We start from the raw sequence: 17713 nt of genomic DNA, 5'->3' as shown, positions 1-17713 counted from the left end.
CAGTTAAGGAATCAAATGGGACCATAATTGTCTACTTTCTTACGATTCCCATCCAGATTGATTTTTATTAATTGAACCATAATTATTTTTTATGAGACGTTTTGCCTCTCAACACAAACAAGTTTGTCAATTCAGATATTATACTGAAATTATAAAAAAATTATATTGGCGTAAAGTGACTGGGACTCATTCACATACTGAATGAATTTCAATGTAAATAGTACATAAACCCATTCATATGTATATTGCCGTATTAAATTTTATGCAAAATTTACATACGGATGATTTATGACTTAAACAGAAATATGTTTGTGTTTTATGAATAAGGCCTAATAAATCTGCAGTTGTTTACCCAAGTATTCAGAACCCCCTTTAGTTTAGTAAAGCTGGCTCTACACTAGCTGATTTTTCCAATGATTTTCAGGTGTTAGCTTCATTAACATGATCACCGGCCAGGGAGACAGAGCGCCCATTAGCACCTCTCAGTGGGAGGGGTTATTTACTTGACTGTCGGGACTCCCTGCTGAGTGTAACAGTTAAAGACTGGGCAAGGAGGTGGGAACTGGCTGAACAGTCAACATAAACTTTAATGATATAAATGAACTTAAAACAACATAAAACATAAGGACACAGACACACGTAGTGCGGCCGCATGTGTCCCACGAACTGGCGTCTCAGGCTCCCCTTTATCTCGCTTTCCCGCTGATTCAGCGCCGGCGTGCACCCTCACGGCCCGGCCACGCCCTCCTCCTCGTCACACTGAGTTAATGGCTTCAAGCACTGAAAAGACACCGGTTTTGTTTGAAAAAATCATTCTGTCACTGAGAAGAACCGACAAGATGACAAGCTGATCTGAACTTTTTTTATCACACTCATCTGCATATCATCACAAACGCTGATTAAAATCCATAGTGATTCTGTCATTCTGCAACTAATGACAGATAAAAATAACCTTGATGGACATTTTATAGTTTTGGTGCATTTTAAAATATAACCTTGTGAAAGCCAACCGAACCATGAAGAAAATGCAACATTGTAACTATTTTAACCCATTTCGGAACAGTCAAGCAAGCTACAGGTCTGAAAACGCCCCAAATAACTCTTGTTATTTTGTAAGGGAGAGATAGTTGCGGTGAGTCGTTGTGTGTCACCCCTTCACCATTTTTAATTGGAAAGTCATACCTCTGACTGAAGAGAGAGAAAGATCTCGGCAAAACAGTCAGCATGTGTGACCCTCAGCCAAAACTAGTTGTTTTGAGTCTGTTAGTGTTGAGCCAGCTTAACGGGGACCGAGTTTGGGTTAGTGTGAGATTGTGAATACTGACATAGAATTTTAGACAATTGGAAAAAATTGCTCCAATTTGGATGGGATGCATTTGTGAGTGCCACTGCCCTTGCAAACTACTGCACATGCAGTATTTAAATGTGCAAAGGCTACTTGGCTTGCCTTTTCCCCTTAGATGCAATCCTAAAAGCATAATGCTGCCACTACTATGCTTCATATTTTGGATGGTGTGCTGTTTTAAGTTTGCGCTGAGGTCAGATCAGTTTTGCTTTCATCACATCACAGAATCTCTAAGTTATTATCTTTCAAGTGCTTTTGCCACTTCATGTAATATTTTCTGTCAACAAAGTTGTTTGTAGAGGTACTGGACCTCTTGGCACTACTGAACAAGCCAAATTTATGAAGCGTGATCTAATCAGTTTTACATTATTGTATTTTTTTACAGAAATGGGTCAGAAGGTTTGGTTTAACAACTCCATTTCCTCTACAGTAATGGAGTAATGTTCAGGTTGCCATAATTACACAAGAAGTCACTGGTATGAGTCGGGGATATTTCAGAGATGTCTACTGTTAAAGCCGTGGTTTTGCTTCATTCTGCCTAACAACAGGAAGCATTTTTTTTTTCTTTCACAGGATGTGGTTTCAGACATGCAAGTGTAAGAGGAAGAGGGGAGGGCTCGGAGAGAGAGCACATCAAATATTTTTTGTCTTTATCTCTCTTTCTCTGAAAAGTTGGGACAGGTGTTTTGAAGATTTTTAATTGAATACTCTTGTATTTGCTGGAGTTCCTTTTCATAACATCTGAAGATGCTATGAGAGAGGCAAAGATGGAGCCTGAAGAGACGGAGATTGATTCACCACTTTCCTGGTATGCCATTTTTATTTTTGGACAAGACTTTAAAAGTTGTTCAAACTAAGAATTTCAGACCTTTCTATGTCTCAGTGTCATTCTCACAAGCAACTGAAGCTTATAAATTCAATCATTTCTATTTACAAATGACAGCACGAATAGATATGAATGTAGTGTTGATTTATTTTTTATTTATTTTATTTTTTTGTGAAATCAGCAGATACGTTTCTTCATAAGGTCATATATTCATCTTTTTTATGTCATAATTCCTCTTTATGTTCTCATGCAGGTCTCCTGTTCATCGAGAAAGACTCCTCACTTGTGCCAACCTTTCAGATATTGCTGGGGTGAGATTCATTTCCGTCCTTCATCTTATCCAACAAATTCTGATAGACAGGTCATATAGGCCTTGTTCCATTGAGGGACACCAATGTGTTATCTGTTGGTTTTCTGAGCAGAAGAAAAGAAAACAAGACCCAAGTAGTGATGCAGAGAATTCAGTCAGAATCTTGGAGGACTGCGTAAGTTATCTATGTCAAGATCCAACCATGTCTGATCTCAGTATGTCAAAAGTTTTGTAATGGTCTCATGGAAGACTGGATTCTCGAATATTCCATTTTTAGCATGCATGAAAAAAAGCCTGAATATTTCATGCCTTGGCAGTTCTGAGTCTGTGTTGAGCTTAGCACGGTCTTCTTATGGGTTGAAGTTCCAATGTACAAACCTCAGCTTAATCATAACTATTTAACTTAGTGTGTAATAGGCTGTTACACAAACTTTTCTGGAGGGGTCTCGCATGGTGAAAGTGGTCTGTCTGTCACTTTCTTTTGGCTGTGTTGTTTGCTCTCTGTCTCTTTAAGCTGTTTGTGTTCTCTAATGGAAACTTATTGAGACCAATGACTGCATTAACAATGCACTGTTTTCAATTCAACTAAACAAGACATCTACAGTGCTAAAGAGAGCACTCATAATTCATAGAACTGTTTCAAGATGAAAGGTTACAGCAGTCAGAGACCAAGTGAAGCAACTTGAGCTCAGCTATGAGTAAAAAGCTGACATTTTACAACTTCGTTTCCTGTATCAGACTGGAAAGAAGACTCTATGTTCACACACGCTCTCATAGCTATCTGCTTTGTCTCTCTGAGCGATACTGGCTCGTTATGACTTTCTGTACTGTATTAACATTGATTTGTGTCAGGTGTCTGTACACTACCAGTCAAAAGTTTGGACAGAACAGCTTATTCTTTATTATTACTACTATCCACATTTTAGAAAAATAGTAAAGTCATCTTGTGTTTTAGCTTCTTCAAAGATGCCACCTTTTGTCTAGATTACAGCTCTTCACACTCTGGGCATTCTCTCAGCGAACTTCATGAGGTGCCACCTCGGATGCTTTTCCAACAGTATTTTTGCAAATTGTAAGAAGTCTCTATTGAAGGTACATTTGGTTTCTGGAGAAATTAATATGTAGACACAATTTACATTTGTCTGTTAAACTAATTTAAAGCACTTAAGAAAATACCTTCAGACCTTCGAGGTCTGTTCCAATGAGAAACAATGAGAAACATTAATTCATGCCAAGCATGTCCAAATCTTTCACTGGTAGTGTATGTGTCAGTTAACTTTGTTCTTAAAATACATTCTCCGTATTTAACTTTGTTCTAAACAAATGCTATGTTTTGTTTTTACTGATTAGCCATATTTTGCAGAATAAATCGTTTCATTTATCATATGTCTTTCATCTCACTGGTTGTGGTTATGTGCTCTCTTACTGATATTTGTGCTACATTACACATCTCATCCAGGAAGATGATGACTTTCCCATCAATGACCACATACAGGATTCTGAGGTATAGACATGAATACCTCTCTTTTCTATTTAAAACAAGAATTATCTATCCTGTTTACCTTTGTATTCTTCAAAACATCAGGACGGAAGTGAGAGTCAGAGTGAATTCAGATGTTCAGTTGGAAGATATGCATGAAAATTAAAGCCAGAGTGTCTGTGGAAAATTGTGTTTGGTTAATGTTCTCAGTTTTAGTGAATATGATGCATTCTTATACATCTATATCTCATGCTCCATGCTTAAACATCTTGTTTTAATGAAATAGAAACTCTATTGTAATATGAACCCTTATTCTCTGCTCTTGCCCACATTTTAGGGTCCTTGTAACAAAAGAGTCAAGCCAGTAGACAAAAGTGCTTCAGTCACTGGCATCATAACACCAGTAAAGACCCCTGCACTGAAACGTTTGGGGCAATCCATACAGGTGAAGCTTTGATACCCTTTAAACAAAATATTTGTTCATTTTAAACATCTTATCCAGCTTAAAAAGTTCAATCATCAACAATAACCAATAAAATAACTTTGGTATCTCATTTTTAATAATAGTTGTTTGATTCATTTATATATATAGTACTGTGCAAAAGTTTTAGGATATTTGAGAAAAGTATTGCACAGTGAGGATGTAAAATAATTAAAAAATAATGCCATAAATAATTTTCATTTATCAGTTATCATCATACAAAGTCCAGTAAACATAAAAAAAAAGAAAAAAGAAAAAGCTAAATCAATACTTGGTGTGACCACCAATGCCTTCAAAACAGCACCAAATCTCCTAGGTACACCTGGACACAGTTTTTCTTGGTTGTTGGCAGATAGGATGTTCCAAGCTTCTTGGAGAATTTCTGTGGACCACGTCGGGTTCCACTTCTGTCAGCCAAGAACAGAAAGCTGAGGCTGCAGTGGGCCTGCCATCTATGTACCTCAGCAAAAATCGAGATTTTTCCAGTCTTTAACTGTCCAGTTTTGGTGAGCCTGTGCCCACTGCAGCCTCAGCTTTCTGTTCTTGGCTAACAGAAGTGGAACCGGACGTGGTCTTCTGCTGTTGTAGCCCATCCGCCTAAAGGTTCGACGTGTTGTGCTTTCTGAGATGCTATTCTGCTTACTACAGTTGTACAGAGTTGTTATCTGAGTTAACGCAGCCTTTCTGTCAGCTCGAACCAGTCTTGCCATTCTAAATTGACCTCTCTCATCAACAAGGCGTTTCCGTCCGTACTGGATGTTTTTTGTTTCTGGCACCATTCTGAGTAAACTCTAGATACTGTTGTGTGTGAAAATCCCAGGAGATCGGCAGTTACAGAAATACTCAAACCAGCCCATCTGGCACCAACAATCATGCCACGGTCGAAATCACTGAGATCACATTTTTCCCCATTCTGATTGTTGATGTGAACATTAACTAAGCTCCTGACCCGTATGCATGATTTTATGCATTGTACTGCTGCCACACAATTGGCTGATTAGATAATCGCATGAATAAATAGGTGTACAGATGTTCCTAATAAGTGGTCGGTGAATGTACAGTTCAAGTCAGAAATTTACATACACTTAGGTTGAAGTCATTAAAACTAATTTTTTCACCACTCAACAGATTTCATAATAGCAAACTATAGTTTTGGCAAGTCGTTTAGGACATCTACTTTGTGCATGACACAAGTAATTTTTCCAACAATTGTTTACAGACAGATTGTTTCACTTTTAATGGACTATATCACAATTCCAGTGGGTCAGAACTTTACATACATTAAGTTAACTTTGCCTTTAAGCAGCTTGTAAAATTCCAGAAAATTATGTCAAGCCTTCAGACAATTAGTCAATTAGCTTCTGATTGGAGGTGTACTGAACTGGAGGTGTACCTGTGGATGTATTTTAAGGCCTACCTTCAAACTCAGTGCCTCTTTGGTTGACATCAAATGTGGACCTCCACAAGTCTGGTTCATCCTTGGGAGCAATTTTCAAACGCCTGAAGATACCACGTTCATCTGTACAAACAATAGTACGCAAGTATAAACACCATGGGACCACGCAGCCATCATACCACTCAGGAAGGAGATGCATTCTGTCTCCTAGAGTTGAACGTAGTTTGGTGCGAAAAGTGCAAATCAATCCCAGAACAACAGCAAAGGACCTTGTGAAGATGCTGGAGGAAATAGATAGACAAGTATCTATATCCACAGTAAAACTAGTCCTATATCGACAAACCATAATGGCTGCTCCAAAACCGGCATAAAAAAATCCAGACTATAGTTTGCAAGTGCACATGTGGACAAAGATCTTATTTTTGAAAATGGAACTTTTTGGCCATAATGACCATCGTTATGTTTGGACGAAAAAGGATGAAGCATGGGGGTGGCAGCATCATGTTGTGGGGGTGCTTTGCTGCAGGAGGGACTGGTGCACTTCACAAAATAGATGGCATCATGAGGAAGGTAAATTATGTGGATATATTGAAGTAACATCTCAATACATCAGCATGGAAGTTAAAGCTTGGTCGCAAATGGGTCTTCCAAATGGACAATAACCCCAAGCATACCTCCAAAGTTGTGGCAAAATGGCTTAAGGACAACAAAGTCAAGGTATTGGAGTGGCCATCACAAAGCCCTGACCTCAATCCGATAGAAAATTTGGGCAGAACTGAAAAAGCGTGTGCGAGCAAGGAGGCCTACAAACCTGACTCAGTTACACCAGTCCTGTCTGGAGGAATGGGCCAAAATTCCAGCAACTTATTGTGAGAAGCTTGTGGAAGGCTACCCAAAACGTTTGACCCAAGTTAAACAATTTAAAGGCAATGCTACCAAATACTAACAAAGTGTATGTAAACTTCTGACCCACTGGTAATGTGATGAAAGATATAAAAGCTGAAATAAATAATTCTCTCTACTATTATTCTGACATTTCACATTCTTAAAATAGTGATCCTAACTGACCTAAGACAGGTAATGTTTTCTACGATTAAATGTCATGAATTGTGAAAAACTGAGTTTAAATGTATTTGGCTAAGGTGTATGTAAACTTCTGACTTCAACTGTAAATAGCCATCTTAAGACAAATGTTTGAAACATCTTATGTGCCTAAGACTTTTGCACAGTACTATATATATATATTTGATTTATAGATTTATTTACCCTTTTTTCCCCCCACCACCAGCGTTCCATCAGTTTCCGGACAGAGGCCCGGCCATTGCCTCCAATGCCAATAAGAACACGCCAGAAGGCCTCTTCATTTCCACGGCGACGGAACAGCCAGCTCTGGAGCGACACAGTGGACACTCTGAGTCATGAGCTTAGTACCAAAGAGATAAAGCGACAAGAGGTGAGGCGAAGCAGTTTGAATTTGTGCCACAACTCTTTGAAGTTCATTCTTTCGATGTTATAATTAGTCTTTATGTTACAATGCAGTGCCATGTATTGTATTGGCTTGTATTGGGCTGATTGTATTGTGCTGATTGAAAGCATTGCACATGTTGTTTTGGCTCCTGTACTTTAGTACTATTTTTTTTAGATAGTTTTCAGCTGCCCAACTCTTCTGTCTACAGTTGTGAAACAGGAAGTGAGCTGGTATATGAGGCCATGTTCTCTATTTCAGTCTCAAAATTTCACTAGCTTTACCACACTATGCGAGCAGTAGCGATGAGCATTGCCAAAGCTGAGTGTTAAGTTGTGACAAAGAATTAATGCAGTTATAAATGTGTGGGTGTTTGGGGTAACTGACTCTTATTAAAAAGTGTTGTCATTTATTATTATTTTTTTCATTAATAAGGTACAAAATGTTACCCTTTGTATGCATGAATGAAAAAGGTGGCCTTGTGAGGATATAACTAACTGTACAATGTTTATCCTTCATTTATGTATTATGTCTTTATTTACTGTACCTATAGATAATCTATGAGTTGACACAGGGAGAGAAGCAGCTAATTGAGGATCTAAGTCTAGTGAAAAAGGTTTGTCCAGTAGTCAAAACATTTATTTTTGTTGTTGTCTTTATAGGAAGTATTTTAATTTTGGCTTGTCTTACAGGTGTACTATGAACCAATGTTGAAATTAGACATAATGACAGAAAGTGAGCTGGGCCAGATATTTGGAACACTTGAATCTTTAATACCCCTTCATGAAGGTAATTGTCAATGGTTATGACTCAACAAAATAAAGGCTTCTTTGTAGTGTATTGATGTATTCACCATTATTTGCCTGTGTAGATCTTTTAACTCGTCTTGAAGGTCTACGTGGAGCAGAGAAGACTGTGCAAGAGGTCGGCCCGACCATGATGGATTGGGTCAGTGTTACAAAAGAAATACTAATATGTACATTTAGATTCATGCATTTGGCAGACACTTTTATCCAAAGCAACTTACAGTGCATTCAGTGTGTACATTTTATCAGTTCGTGTGTTCCACAGGATGTGAACCCATGGTCTTAGCGTTGTGAGCACCATGCTCTACCTGTTGAGCTACAGGAACCTCTGCTGAATATTTAAAGAAGATAACAAAAATAAACTCAAAAGAAAGACATAAACCTCCTTTTAAAGTGACACTAGCATTACCAAACAGAATTGCCTAAATAAATATCGTTTTCAAACAACTTTCCCCGGATATTTCCTTTGTCTGCTATTTGAACAAACAGATAGTCCCGTCCCAAACTCATGTCATTGGTTGAGCCAGTGTTGCTTTGTTGAGCTTGTCTGGACACTCAATAAAAAGAGCAATGTTTTGATAGGGCACAAAGCCATATTGTTAACCCTTTTTGGGGAAATCAACCTTCGAATGGTTTACTTATCAATAACTCAGGATATTAAGCTGGGTTAGTATTTTATCATCGAATAAATAAGCTTTAAGATTTGTGTTTCTTAAATGTTTGCATTTATTATTATTGAGGTAACTCCCACCAAACTTCGAAGGATTTCTAAAAAACTTTCATATTGTTTAACTGGTAACACTTTACAATAAGGTTCCATTCGTTAACATTAGTTAATGCATTAGGTATCATGAACTAACAATCAACCAAATTATTTTTAGGTTGTGTTAGTTAATACAAATACATATGTTCATTGTTTGTTCATGTTAGTTCATAATGCATTAACTGATGTTCACATAACTTTACATTTTAAAAAAGTATAACTGCACATGCACGGTTCGTCTATAAGGGGAGGTAGGGCAGAGCCCCGCCTAAAATTTCATCATCTTAAAAACATAGATCCATACTATAAACTGCCAATAATGTAATGTGTTTGCCTGTAAATGTGTTCAAAATGCTGATATATGTATTTAAAAGAAAGCTTAGTATAAGTTTTTATCCTATTTTTAAGTCATAAAGTAGCTGAAAGCTCCGTTACACAGTGTTTGATATAGATATTCAAGCATGTGGGGCAGACAGCCTATTGCCCTCCCGAACTCCACAGCACCCCTCAGTTTTCCAAAAGAAATCTATGGTCAAATATGGTACTGCAACGAGCCCTCATTGACCCATTGGGGCAGAAATAAATCTACCCATAAACATAGTGCCAAACCAAAGGTAACTTTAATATTAGTGCGAGCCAGCAGTGTGACAGATTGTGAACATGGCGAGCACTTTAGATGAACATTTGTGTAACATTGTGTCATTTCTACGACAAATTCAAGACAAATTGACCATCAAACAACTTGGCCCTGAAAGCCAGACATAAAGGGTAGGTGATAAGACATTGTATGTTTTGTATGATGACAAATTGTATGTGAAAAAGCTCTGGCTCTTGAATTTTTCTGTTTTAAATTGACTTTGATTTAAAACATTATTATCTTTATAAAGCATTTAGTTTTTAATAATGTGGAAACGTGTAAATGGCATGTAGATAGTTCTCTTTCTCTCCCTTTCCTCCCTGGGGTTTTTCAACAACACTTAATATTATAAAATAACATTTTAGTTTACGCTGCATCCGAATATCCATACTTCTCCACTGTATAATATGCCAAAAACAGTATGCCAATGGAGTAGTGTGTCCAAATCCACAGTATTCATGAAGGAGTAAGCAAGAAATACCCGGATTACCTTCTTTTTCCGGCGACATTTTGAACTGTGGATGGACTGAACACTTAATAATCCCATAATCCCTCGTGACCTGAGGTGACGTCACGTTCAAAACACTGAGCAGAATAGCAGGGTTTAATGGAATGGTAGTGAATCGCGAGGCATTCAACTCTTCTCAACAGTAAGCGCTATATATGCCAAGATAATTATTCCTTGTGCTTAAATGGTGCTTGTTTAGCAAAACCAAAGCAGATAGTTTTTGTGGTTGTTGTTATTACGTCATATATTTGGGTAACGTGACAATGCCAATGTCCCCGGATGAAGTATGTCTGAAATCTATTCATACTACTTGCATGCACACCTAAAAGAACATACTGTTTTGCCGGCAGATAAGGACGTCCTTCATCAAATACAGTACATACTGTGACAGTACGCGGTTTCAGACGCAGCATTAGATTTTGATCTGCAACAAGTCAACATTTTAAGATAAAGCGTTCTTATTTACAGTATTAAAATCAACATTATGTCCTTAGGGTGCCGCCTTGTGGACACCGCATATTGTGTCAGCGTGCTTGTGTTTGAATAATGAGTTGGAGTTGAATAATGTAAAAAAAAATCTGCCCCACCTATATTTGTGGTCATTAGCCACTACTGTAACTACACGTTGATATTAACATTGATCAAGATAATAAATGCTGTAAAAGTATTGTGCTGTGTTAGTTCATGTTAACTAATGTTGTTAAAGGAATAGTTCACCCAAAAATGAAAATTTGCTGATAATTTACTCACCCTCAGGCCATCCAAGATGTATCGGAGTTTCTTTCTTCATTAAAACAGAATTTAAGATTTTTAGGATTTCATTTCAGGCCTCCTCCTCTAAACAATGCAAGTAAATGTACTCCATTTTTTGACAGTCCAAAATGCATATTTAGGGTGCATCAAAATAATCCACACGACTCCAGTCGACAAATAAAGTTCTTCTGAACCGAAGCGATTGATTATTTTGAGAAACAAAACAATACTTACATACTTTTAACTACAAATGTTCGCTTCTGTACATCTCTGTGATGTGCGCTCGTGAGAGGGATGATGTAAGCTCGTTGATAAGATCACGTGTCCCATGGAGGAGGAGTAAGGACGTTTTTTTATTTATTATTATTTGGAAAATATATTTTATTTTACATTGTTTTGAAATTGTTTTGGTTTGTGAACGGCGCTTGGTCTGTGCTCTGTGCAAGTTTCTATTGTAAACTATGGCTGTGTCTCATTTCGAAGGCTGTGTGCTAGGTAGGATGCGTCCTTTGAAGGCTGCAGTATACCGAGCGTCCTCCTTTAAACAAGTCTCGTTTAAACAAGATGGCCTTCGTAGGAGAAACGGAAACGGAACGGAACATGGTTGCTATGACAGCACGCCACTCTTTAACAAGTGCGAGCGCTTCGAGTGAGACGGTAAAAAAGTCCCTTTAGAAGGGAATGTATATATAAATTTTAGGAGAGGTATAATGATGTAAAGAGAAAAGAAAATAGATTTTACAGTTGTACTTTTAGTCTAATAATTTATTTTAATTATATAGTTATACATATTATATACTCTGCACCCATCTACTGAGGTACTTCAACTTGGGAATTAACATTCCTTGTGTTTGAACATCACATTTATGGGCATATTGGCATTATTTTTTTTTAGACATTTCCGTTGAAGCAAAGAATTGTGGGTTGTGAGTGCCCACGAAGGATACACCTCATGGATCCTCCGAATTCCCATGAAAGAAGGTCACATTTGAAGGCTGCATTCAAAGTGTCCTACTCGCTTTTCTGAAACGAGACGACATATGCGGCCGACAAATGCGACCTCTGGAGGACGCAGCCTTCCAAACGAGAGACAGCCTATGACGTGCTTCCTGCCTCCTCCTCCACGTGACGCGTGACCTTACCAACAAGCTTACGTCATCCCTCTCATGAGCGCATCACAGAGATGTACGGAAGCGAACATTTGTAGTTAAAAAGTATATAAGTATTCAGAATCAGAATCAGCTTTATTGCAAAGTATGCTTACACATACAAGGAATTTGTCTTGGTGACAGGAGCTTCCAGTGTACAACAATACAGAAACAATACAAAAACAGCAGCAAGACATAGATAATAATAAACAATAAAACTAATTATACACATACATACAGACACACATACATACATACATACACATGGGTAGTGCAAATCTAATACAATCAGTTATGTACAGTGCAAATGTTTTTTTGTTTTTATTTTCAAAGGAATGAAATGGCAGAAGAGGTTGGATGTGTTGGATAAATATAAAAAAGACTAAACTGTGTATTGCACATAGTTATTGCTCAATGGGGTAATTTAACTGTTCATGAGATGGATAGCCTTAGGGAATAAACTGTTCCTGTGCCTGACAGTTCTGGTGCTCAGAGCTCTGAAGCGTCGGCCAGAAGGCAACAGTTCAAAAAGGTAGTGGGCAGGGTGAGTGGGGTCCAGAGTGATTTTTCCAGCCTTTTTCCTCACTCTGGAAGTGTATAGTTCTTGAAGGGGAGGCAGGGGGCAACCAATAATCCTATCAGCAGTCCGAACTGTCCTTTGTCTTCTGATGTCTGATTTCGTAGCTGAACCAAACCAGACAGTTATTGAAGTGCAGAGGACAGACTCAATGACTGCTGAGTAAAACTGTATCAGTTGAATTTCCTCATCTGGCGAAGGAAGTACAACCTCTGCTGGGCCTTTTTCACAATGGAGTCAATGTGTATCTCCCACTTCAGGTCCTGTGAGATGGTAGTGCCCAGGAACCTGAATGACTCCACTGCTGCCACAGTTCTGTTTAGAATGGTGAGGGGGGTCAGTGTTGGGGTGTTCCTCCTAAAATCCACAATGATCTCCACCGTTTTGAGCGTGTTCAGCTCAAGGTTGTTTTGACTGCACCAGACAGCCAGCTGTTCAACCCCCCTTCTGTATGTAGACTCATCGTCATCTCGGATGAGGCCGATGACAGTGATGTCGTCTGCAAACTTCAGGAGCTTGGCAGAGGGGTCCTTGGCGATGCAGACATTGGTGTAGAGGGAGAAGAGTAGTGGGGAGAGCACACATCCCTGGGGGGCACCAGTGCTGATTGTACAGGTGCTAGAAGTGAGTTTCCCCTGTCTCACAAGCTGCTGCCTGTCCGTCAGAAAGCTGGTAATCCACTGACAGATAGACATGTGTACAGAGAGTTGGTATAATTTATTCTGGAGTATAGCTGGGATGATGATGTTGAGAGCCGAACTGAAGTCCACAAAAAGGATCCTTGCATATGTCCCTGGTCTGTCCAGATGTTGCAGGATATGATGCAGTCCTATGTTGACTGCATCATCCACAGACCTGTTTGCTCGATAAGCAAATTGAAGGGGATCTAGAAAGGGTCCAGTGATGTTCTTCAGGTGGGCCAACACCAGTTTCTCAAATGATTTCATGACCACAGACGTCAGGGCAACAGGTCTGTAGTCATTAAGTCCTGTGATTTTTGGTTTCTTTGGGACAGGAATAATGATTGAGCATTTGAAGCATACTGCTCTAGTGATCTATTGAAGATCTGTGTAAAGATGGGGGCCAACTGGTTAGCACAGGATCGAAGACACACTGGAGAGACGCAATCTGGGCCTGAAGCCTTCCTCGTCTTTTGTTTTTCCAAAAGACGCGGCTCACATCATCTTCACAGATCTTAAGTGCTGGTTGAGTAGCAGGAGGGGGGTTGCAGGAGGTGTTGGTGTTTGTGTGAAGTGAAGGTCAGAGTGGATGTGGGGTGTGAGATTGGGCATTTCAAATCTGCAGTAGAACACATTCTGTAAACCACAGTTTGTCATTGTTGAACTTTAAATAATTCCTAGTAGGAATGCACATATCCTCACAGAAACTGATATATGATGTAACAGTATCTGTGAGCTCGTCCAGGTCTGTGGCTGCAGCCTCAAAAACACTCCAATCAGTGCAATCGAAGCAGGCTTGTAGTTCCAGCTCTGCTTCATTGGTCCATCTCTTTACAGTCCTTACTACTGGCTTGGTTGATTTTAATTTCTGCCTGTAGGTTGGAAGAAGATGAACCAGACAGTGATCAGAGAGTCCCAAAGCTGCTCTAGGAACAGAGCAATATGCAACCTTTATTGTTGTGTAACAATGATCCAGTATGATCCTGTCTCTGGTGGGGCATGTGGTGTGCTGTTTGTATTTGGGCAGTTCACGTGTGAGATTTGCCTTGTTAAAATCCCCAAGAATAATAATAACTGAGTCCGGATATTGTTGTTCTGTGTCAGTGATTTGATCAGCCAGCTGTTGCAGCGCGGCATTCAAACACGCATTTGGCACGATATACACACTCACCAAAATAAACGAGGAAAACTCCTGCGGCGAGTAGAAAGGCTTACAGTTAATAAAGAGCACTTCCAAATTAGGACAGCACATCCTCTTTAACGTTGTTACATCTGTACACCAACTTTCAATGATATAAAAGCATGTTCCACCGCCTCTCATTTTCCCCGTTAACTATCTGCTCTGAACAGCTGGAAGCCTGGCAGATGTAACGCGCTGTCCGGAATGGCTTCACTCAGCCAGGTTTCTGTGAAGCACAAGGCAGCAGAGGTTGAAAAGTCCTTGTTTGTGAGGGTGAGGAGATGTAGTTAGTCCTTTTTTTTAGGAAGAGAGTGGAGATACGCTAAGTGAATACTCGGCAGCGCTGAAATCCAAGCCGACGGAGTTTGACCAGCGCACCGGCTTGTCAACCTCGCCTGCGTCTCTTGAACAGCAGAGCTGCGCCTCCAACTAAAATGTCTGAATATTCGAAAACCGGGAAAAGATTCTCTGGTATATGCTGTCGAATGTTCAGCAGTTTGTCTCTGTTAAAACTGACTGGAAAAAGATTACTAAACACAGGACAAACAAACAAAGTATTGTTTTGTTTCTAAAAATAATCAATCGTTTGCATTCAGAAGAACTTTATTTGTCGACTGGAGTCGTGTGGATTATTTTGAGGCCTGAAATGAAATCCTAAAAGTCTTAAATTCTGTTTTGATGGAGAAACTCAGATACATCTTGGATGGCCTGAGGGTGAGTAAATTATCAGCAAATTTTCATTTTTGGGTGAACTATTCATTTAACTACTTTTAATAAATGGAACCTTATTGTAAAATGTAACCATTTAACTTGTACTATATAGTCTCGTTACTGTATATATAAATTATTTTTATCTCTTTTCTTTCCCTTCATAGTTTCCCTGTTTGGAGGCGTATATCACATATTGCTGTAATCAGGTTGGGGCAAAAGCTCTGCTTGATCAAAAGAAACAAGATCGTCGAGTAGAGCATTTCTTGCGGCTGTGCCAGGAGTCATCCTTCAGCAGAAAGCTGGACCTGTGGAACTTTCTGGACTTACCTCGCAGTAGACTGGTGAAATACCCTCTGCTGCTAAAGGAAATCCAGAAGAGCACTCCACCTGATCATCCGGATGAGGAGGCTCTGCCTCTGGCTGTGAGTTTAGATGATTTCACTAAATGCCATTATTGAATATGAAGCCAGGCTTCAAATAGTTATAGTTAACCAGGCCCGCATATAGAACGGTTACATTAGCGGGCAGTTACATATAAAGGAGGGTTGTCGACGGGGGTTAGGGTTAGTGTCATGATGATATAATTCGACCCTTTGCTTCACTTGCGCTTGGGGGGGCATAGGGATAAAAGCACCCCTCTAGAGCCGGCCCTGTAGTTAACACTTGGTAGATAAGTTAAACTGATTTTCCTTATACTAATAATCCTTGTATCCTTGGTGTAATTATTGCCTTTTTATTATCTAATTTAATGTAATTTTACATCCAGAAAAGACAATATGCCCACTCATTCCTTGTTACTTCAGATCGATCTAATCCAGAGAATTATAACAGAAGTAAACCTTAAAACTGGAGAGGCTGAGTGTCAGTTTTACAGACGGGGACTGTGCTACTCAGAAGATGGCCAGAGGGTTCCTGAAATTCAGGCCTCTCGTTTGTTGTACTGCCACGGTGAACTGAAAAGTTCTAAAGGACAGGTAACTAGTCCCTCATACTGGACACATTTCTAATCTTTTTACAAAACAACACTTGAGTGTGTTCAGTTTATATATGTATGCTAAACCTTACTAAAGATTACCTTTCAAATTCATTGTAGTCTGCCTCTTTTTCCACAGTCATTTTATTCCTCTTGTCTTGTATTTAGAAGCTGCATGTGTTCCTCTTTGAGCTGGTACTGGTTTTGACCCGACCAGTGGCACAAGACAGGGAAGGATCAGTCCAGTTCCAGGTGTATCGCCAGCCCCTCCCAGCTGCTCACCTCCATCTGGAGGACCTGCCTGATGGAGAACCAAGCAGTTCTGGATCCTTCCGTGGAGCATTCACGGGCAATGATAAAGGTAATGGCATTGCCTCATACTTCACATTGCAGGCTATATATATAAATAAACAATTTCTGTCATTATGTTATATCATGTATATTTATATAGAAACAGTGGCCCCACAAAGTATTTGGACACTTAAGCCATACTTAAAATGTCTGAATGTCTTTGCATTAATTTGAAAGAAATATTGCACAAACACACTTTTTAAGCTAAAAGTTCACAAAAAGAAATTTCACAATAATCAAAATTAGAACAAAAAATAATGGTTGTCAAATTTAGTGTAACTATAGTTAAGGAGATTCATTCGTTTACATTAGTTACTGTATTAGGTATCATGAACAAAATATTTTTTACAGCATTTATTAAGCTTTGTTAATGTTAGTTAATAAAAATACAGTTGTTTATTGTTAGTTCATGCTAATTCTTTTTGGGGTCACTGTAGGTCTAATATATACAATACTGTAACTTGTATAATAGCACCTTGTTGTTGTTTGTATTTTATTTTATTTTTATTTTTTCTCCTCATTTGACTTTGATTGGCCACATACTAATTGCTATTCCATGTCATTAATTTCCATCTTTATGCTTCTGCCCTTCTCAGTGAAGAACTGTTTCCGTGTAAGCACCACGGGACGCTCAAAGTCTCAATCCCACTGCCTGCAGGCCAATGACTCCTTCAACAAGCAGCAATGGATTTCCTGTCTGCGCCAAGCAATGATCCAATCACGAGACAGACAAGCCCAAGCCAACCATTCCAATCCCTCCGACCGTTTGAGCCATGACCCTGCACTCTATAACAACATCGCTGAAATGAGCATTAACTCTGATGTGGAGATGCCAGACACATAGGCCAGGGCTTACACTGCTGTCCAGTTCTGTAGTTCATCGACAAACAGAAAGCCCTTGTACTGTTACAATGATAGCTACCTGTCTCAGGATAAATTACTTCACCCAGTCGCTGTCACACACTCTATATAGAAAACTGTAAGCAGAACTTCATGTTGCAATAGACAGTATATATATATATATATATATATATATATATATATATATATATATATATATATATATATAGATATAGATATAGATATAGATATATGTGTGTATTCTTCATATGTGGATGTTTGCTGGTGCCAGATGTCTCATGGAGGGAACATTTTGTATTCAATTTATGCTTCTTGCTTAACCTGTTTAATTTACATTGGGAATGTTGTGTGATATTTGTTGAACAAAGAAGCCTATATATTGGACATGAGGACCAACTCGCAATTCCTTGTTCCTCTTAATTGTTACCTTATTTCTCACCATCCGATCTGGTTAATAAACAA

The 17713-nt window shown here is 39.0% G+C and overlaps 1 protein-coding gene across 1 annotated transcript; it reads left to right on the top strand.

Annotated features, from left to right (window-relative positions):
• The first annotated feature begins 1934 nt into the window (after positions 1-1934).
• On the top strand, positions 1935-17377 carry LOC127419738 (rho guanine nucleotide exchange factor 3-like). The gene is made up of 13 exons (XM_051661406.1): positions 1935-2153; positions 2425-2482; positions 2594-2656; positions 3941-3985; positions 4299-4406; positions 7127-7291; positions 7857-7919; positions 7996-8092; positions 8175-8251; positions 15231-15488; positions 15870-16040; positions 16208-16400; positions 16987-17377. The coding sequence occupies exons 1-13, from the start codon at positions 2098-2100 to the stop codon at positions 17232-17234; spliced, it is 1602 nt and encodes a 533-aa protein (XP_051517366.1). The 5' UTR covers positions 1935-2097; the 3' UTR covers positions 17235-17377.
• The last annotated feature ends 336 nt before the right edge of the window (positions 17378-17713 follow it).

The sequence above is a fragment of the Myxocyprinus asiaticus genome, chromosome 29 (genome assembly GCF_019703515.2).
Source record: "Myxocyprinus asiaticus isolate MX2 ecotype Aquarium Trade chromosome 29, UBuf_Myxa_2, whole genome shotgun sequence".
NCBI lineage: Eukaryota > Metazoa > Chordata > Actinopteri > Cypriniformes > Catostomidae > Myxocyprinus > Myxocyprinus asiaticus.
This window is presented reverse-complemented; position numbering and strand designations above follow the sequence as displayed.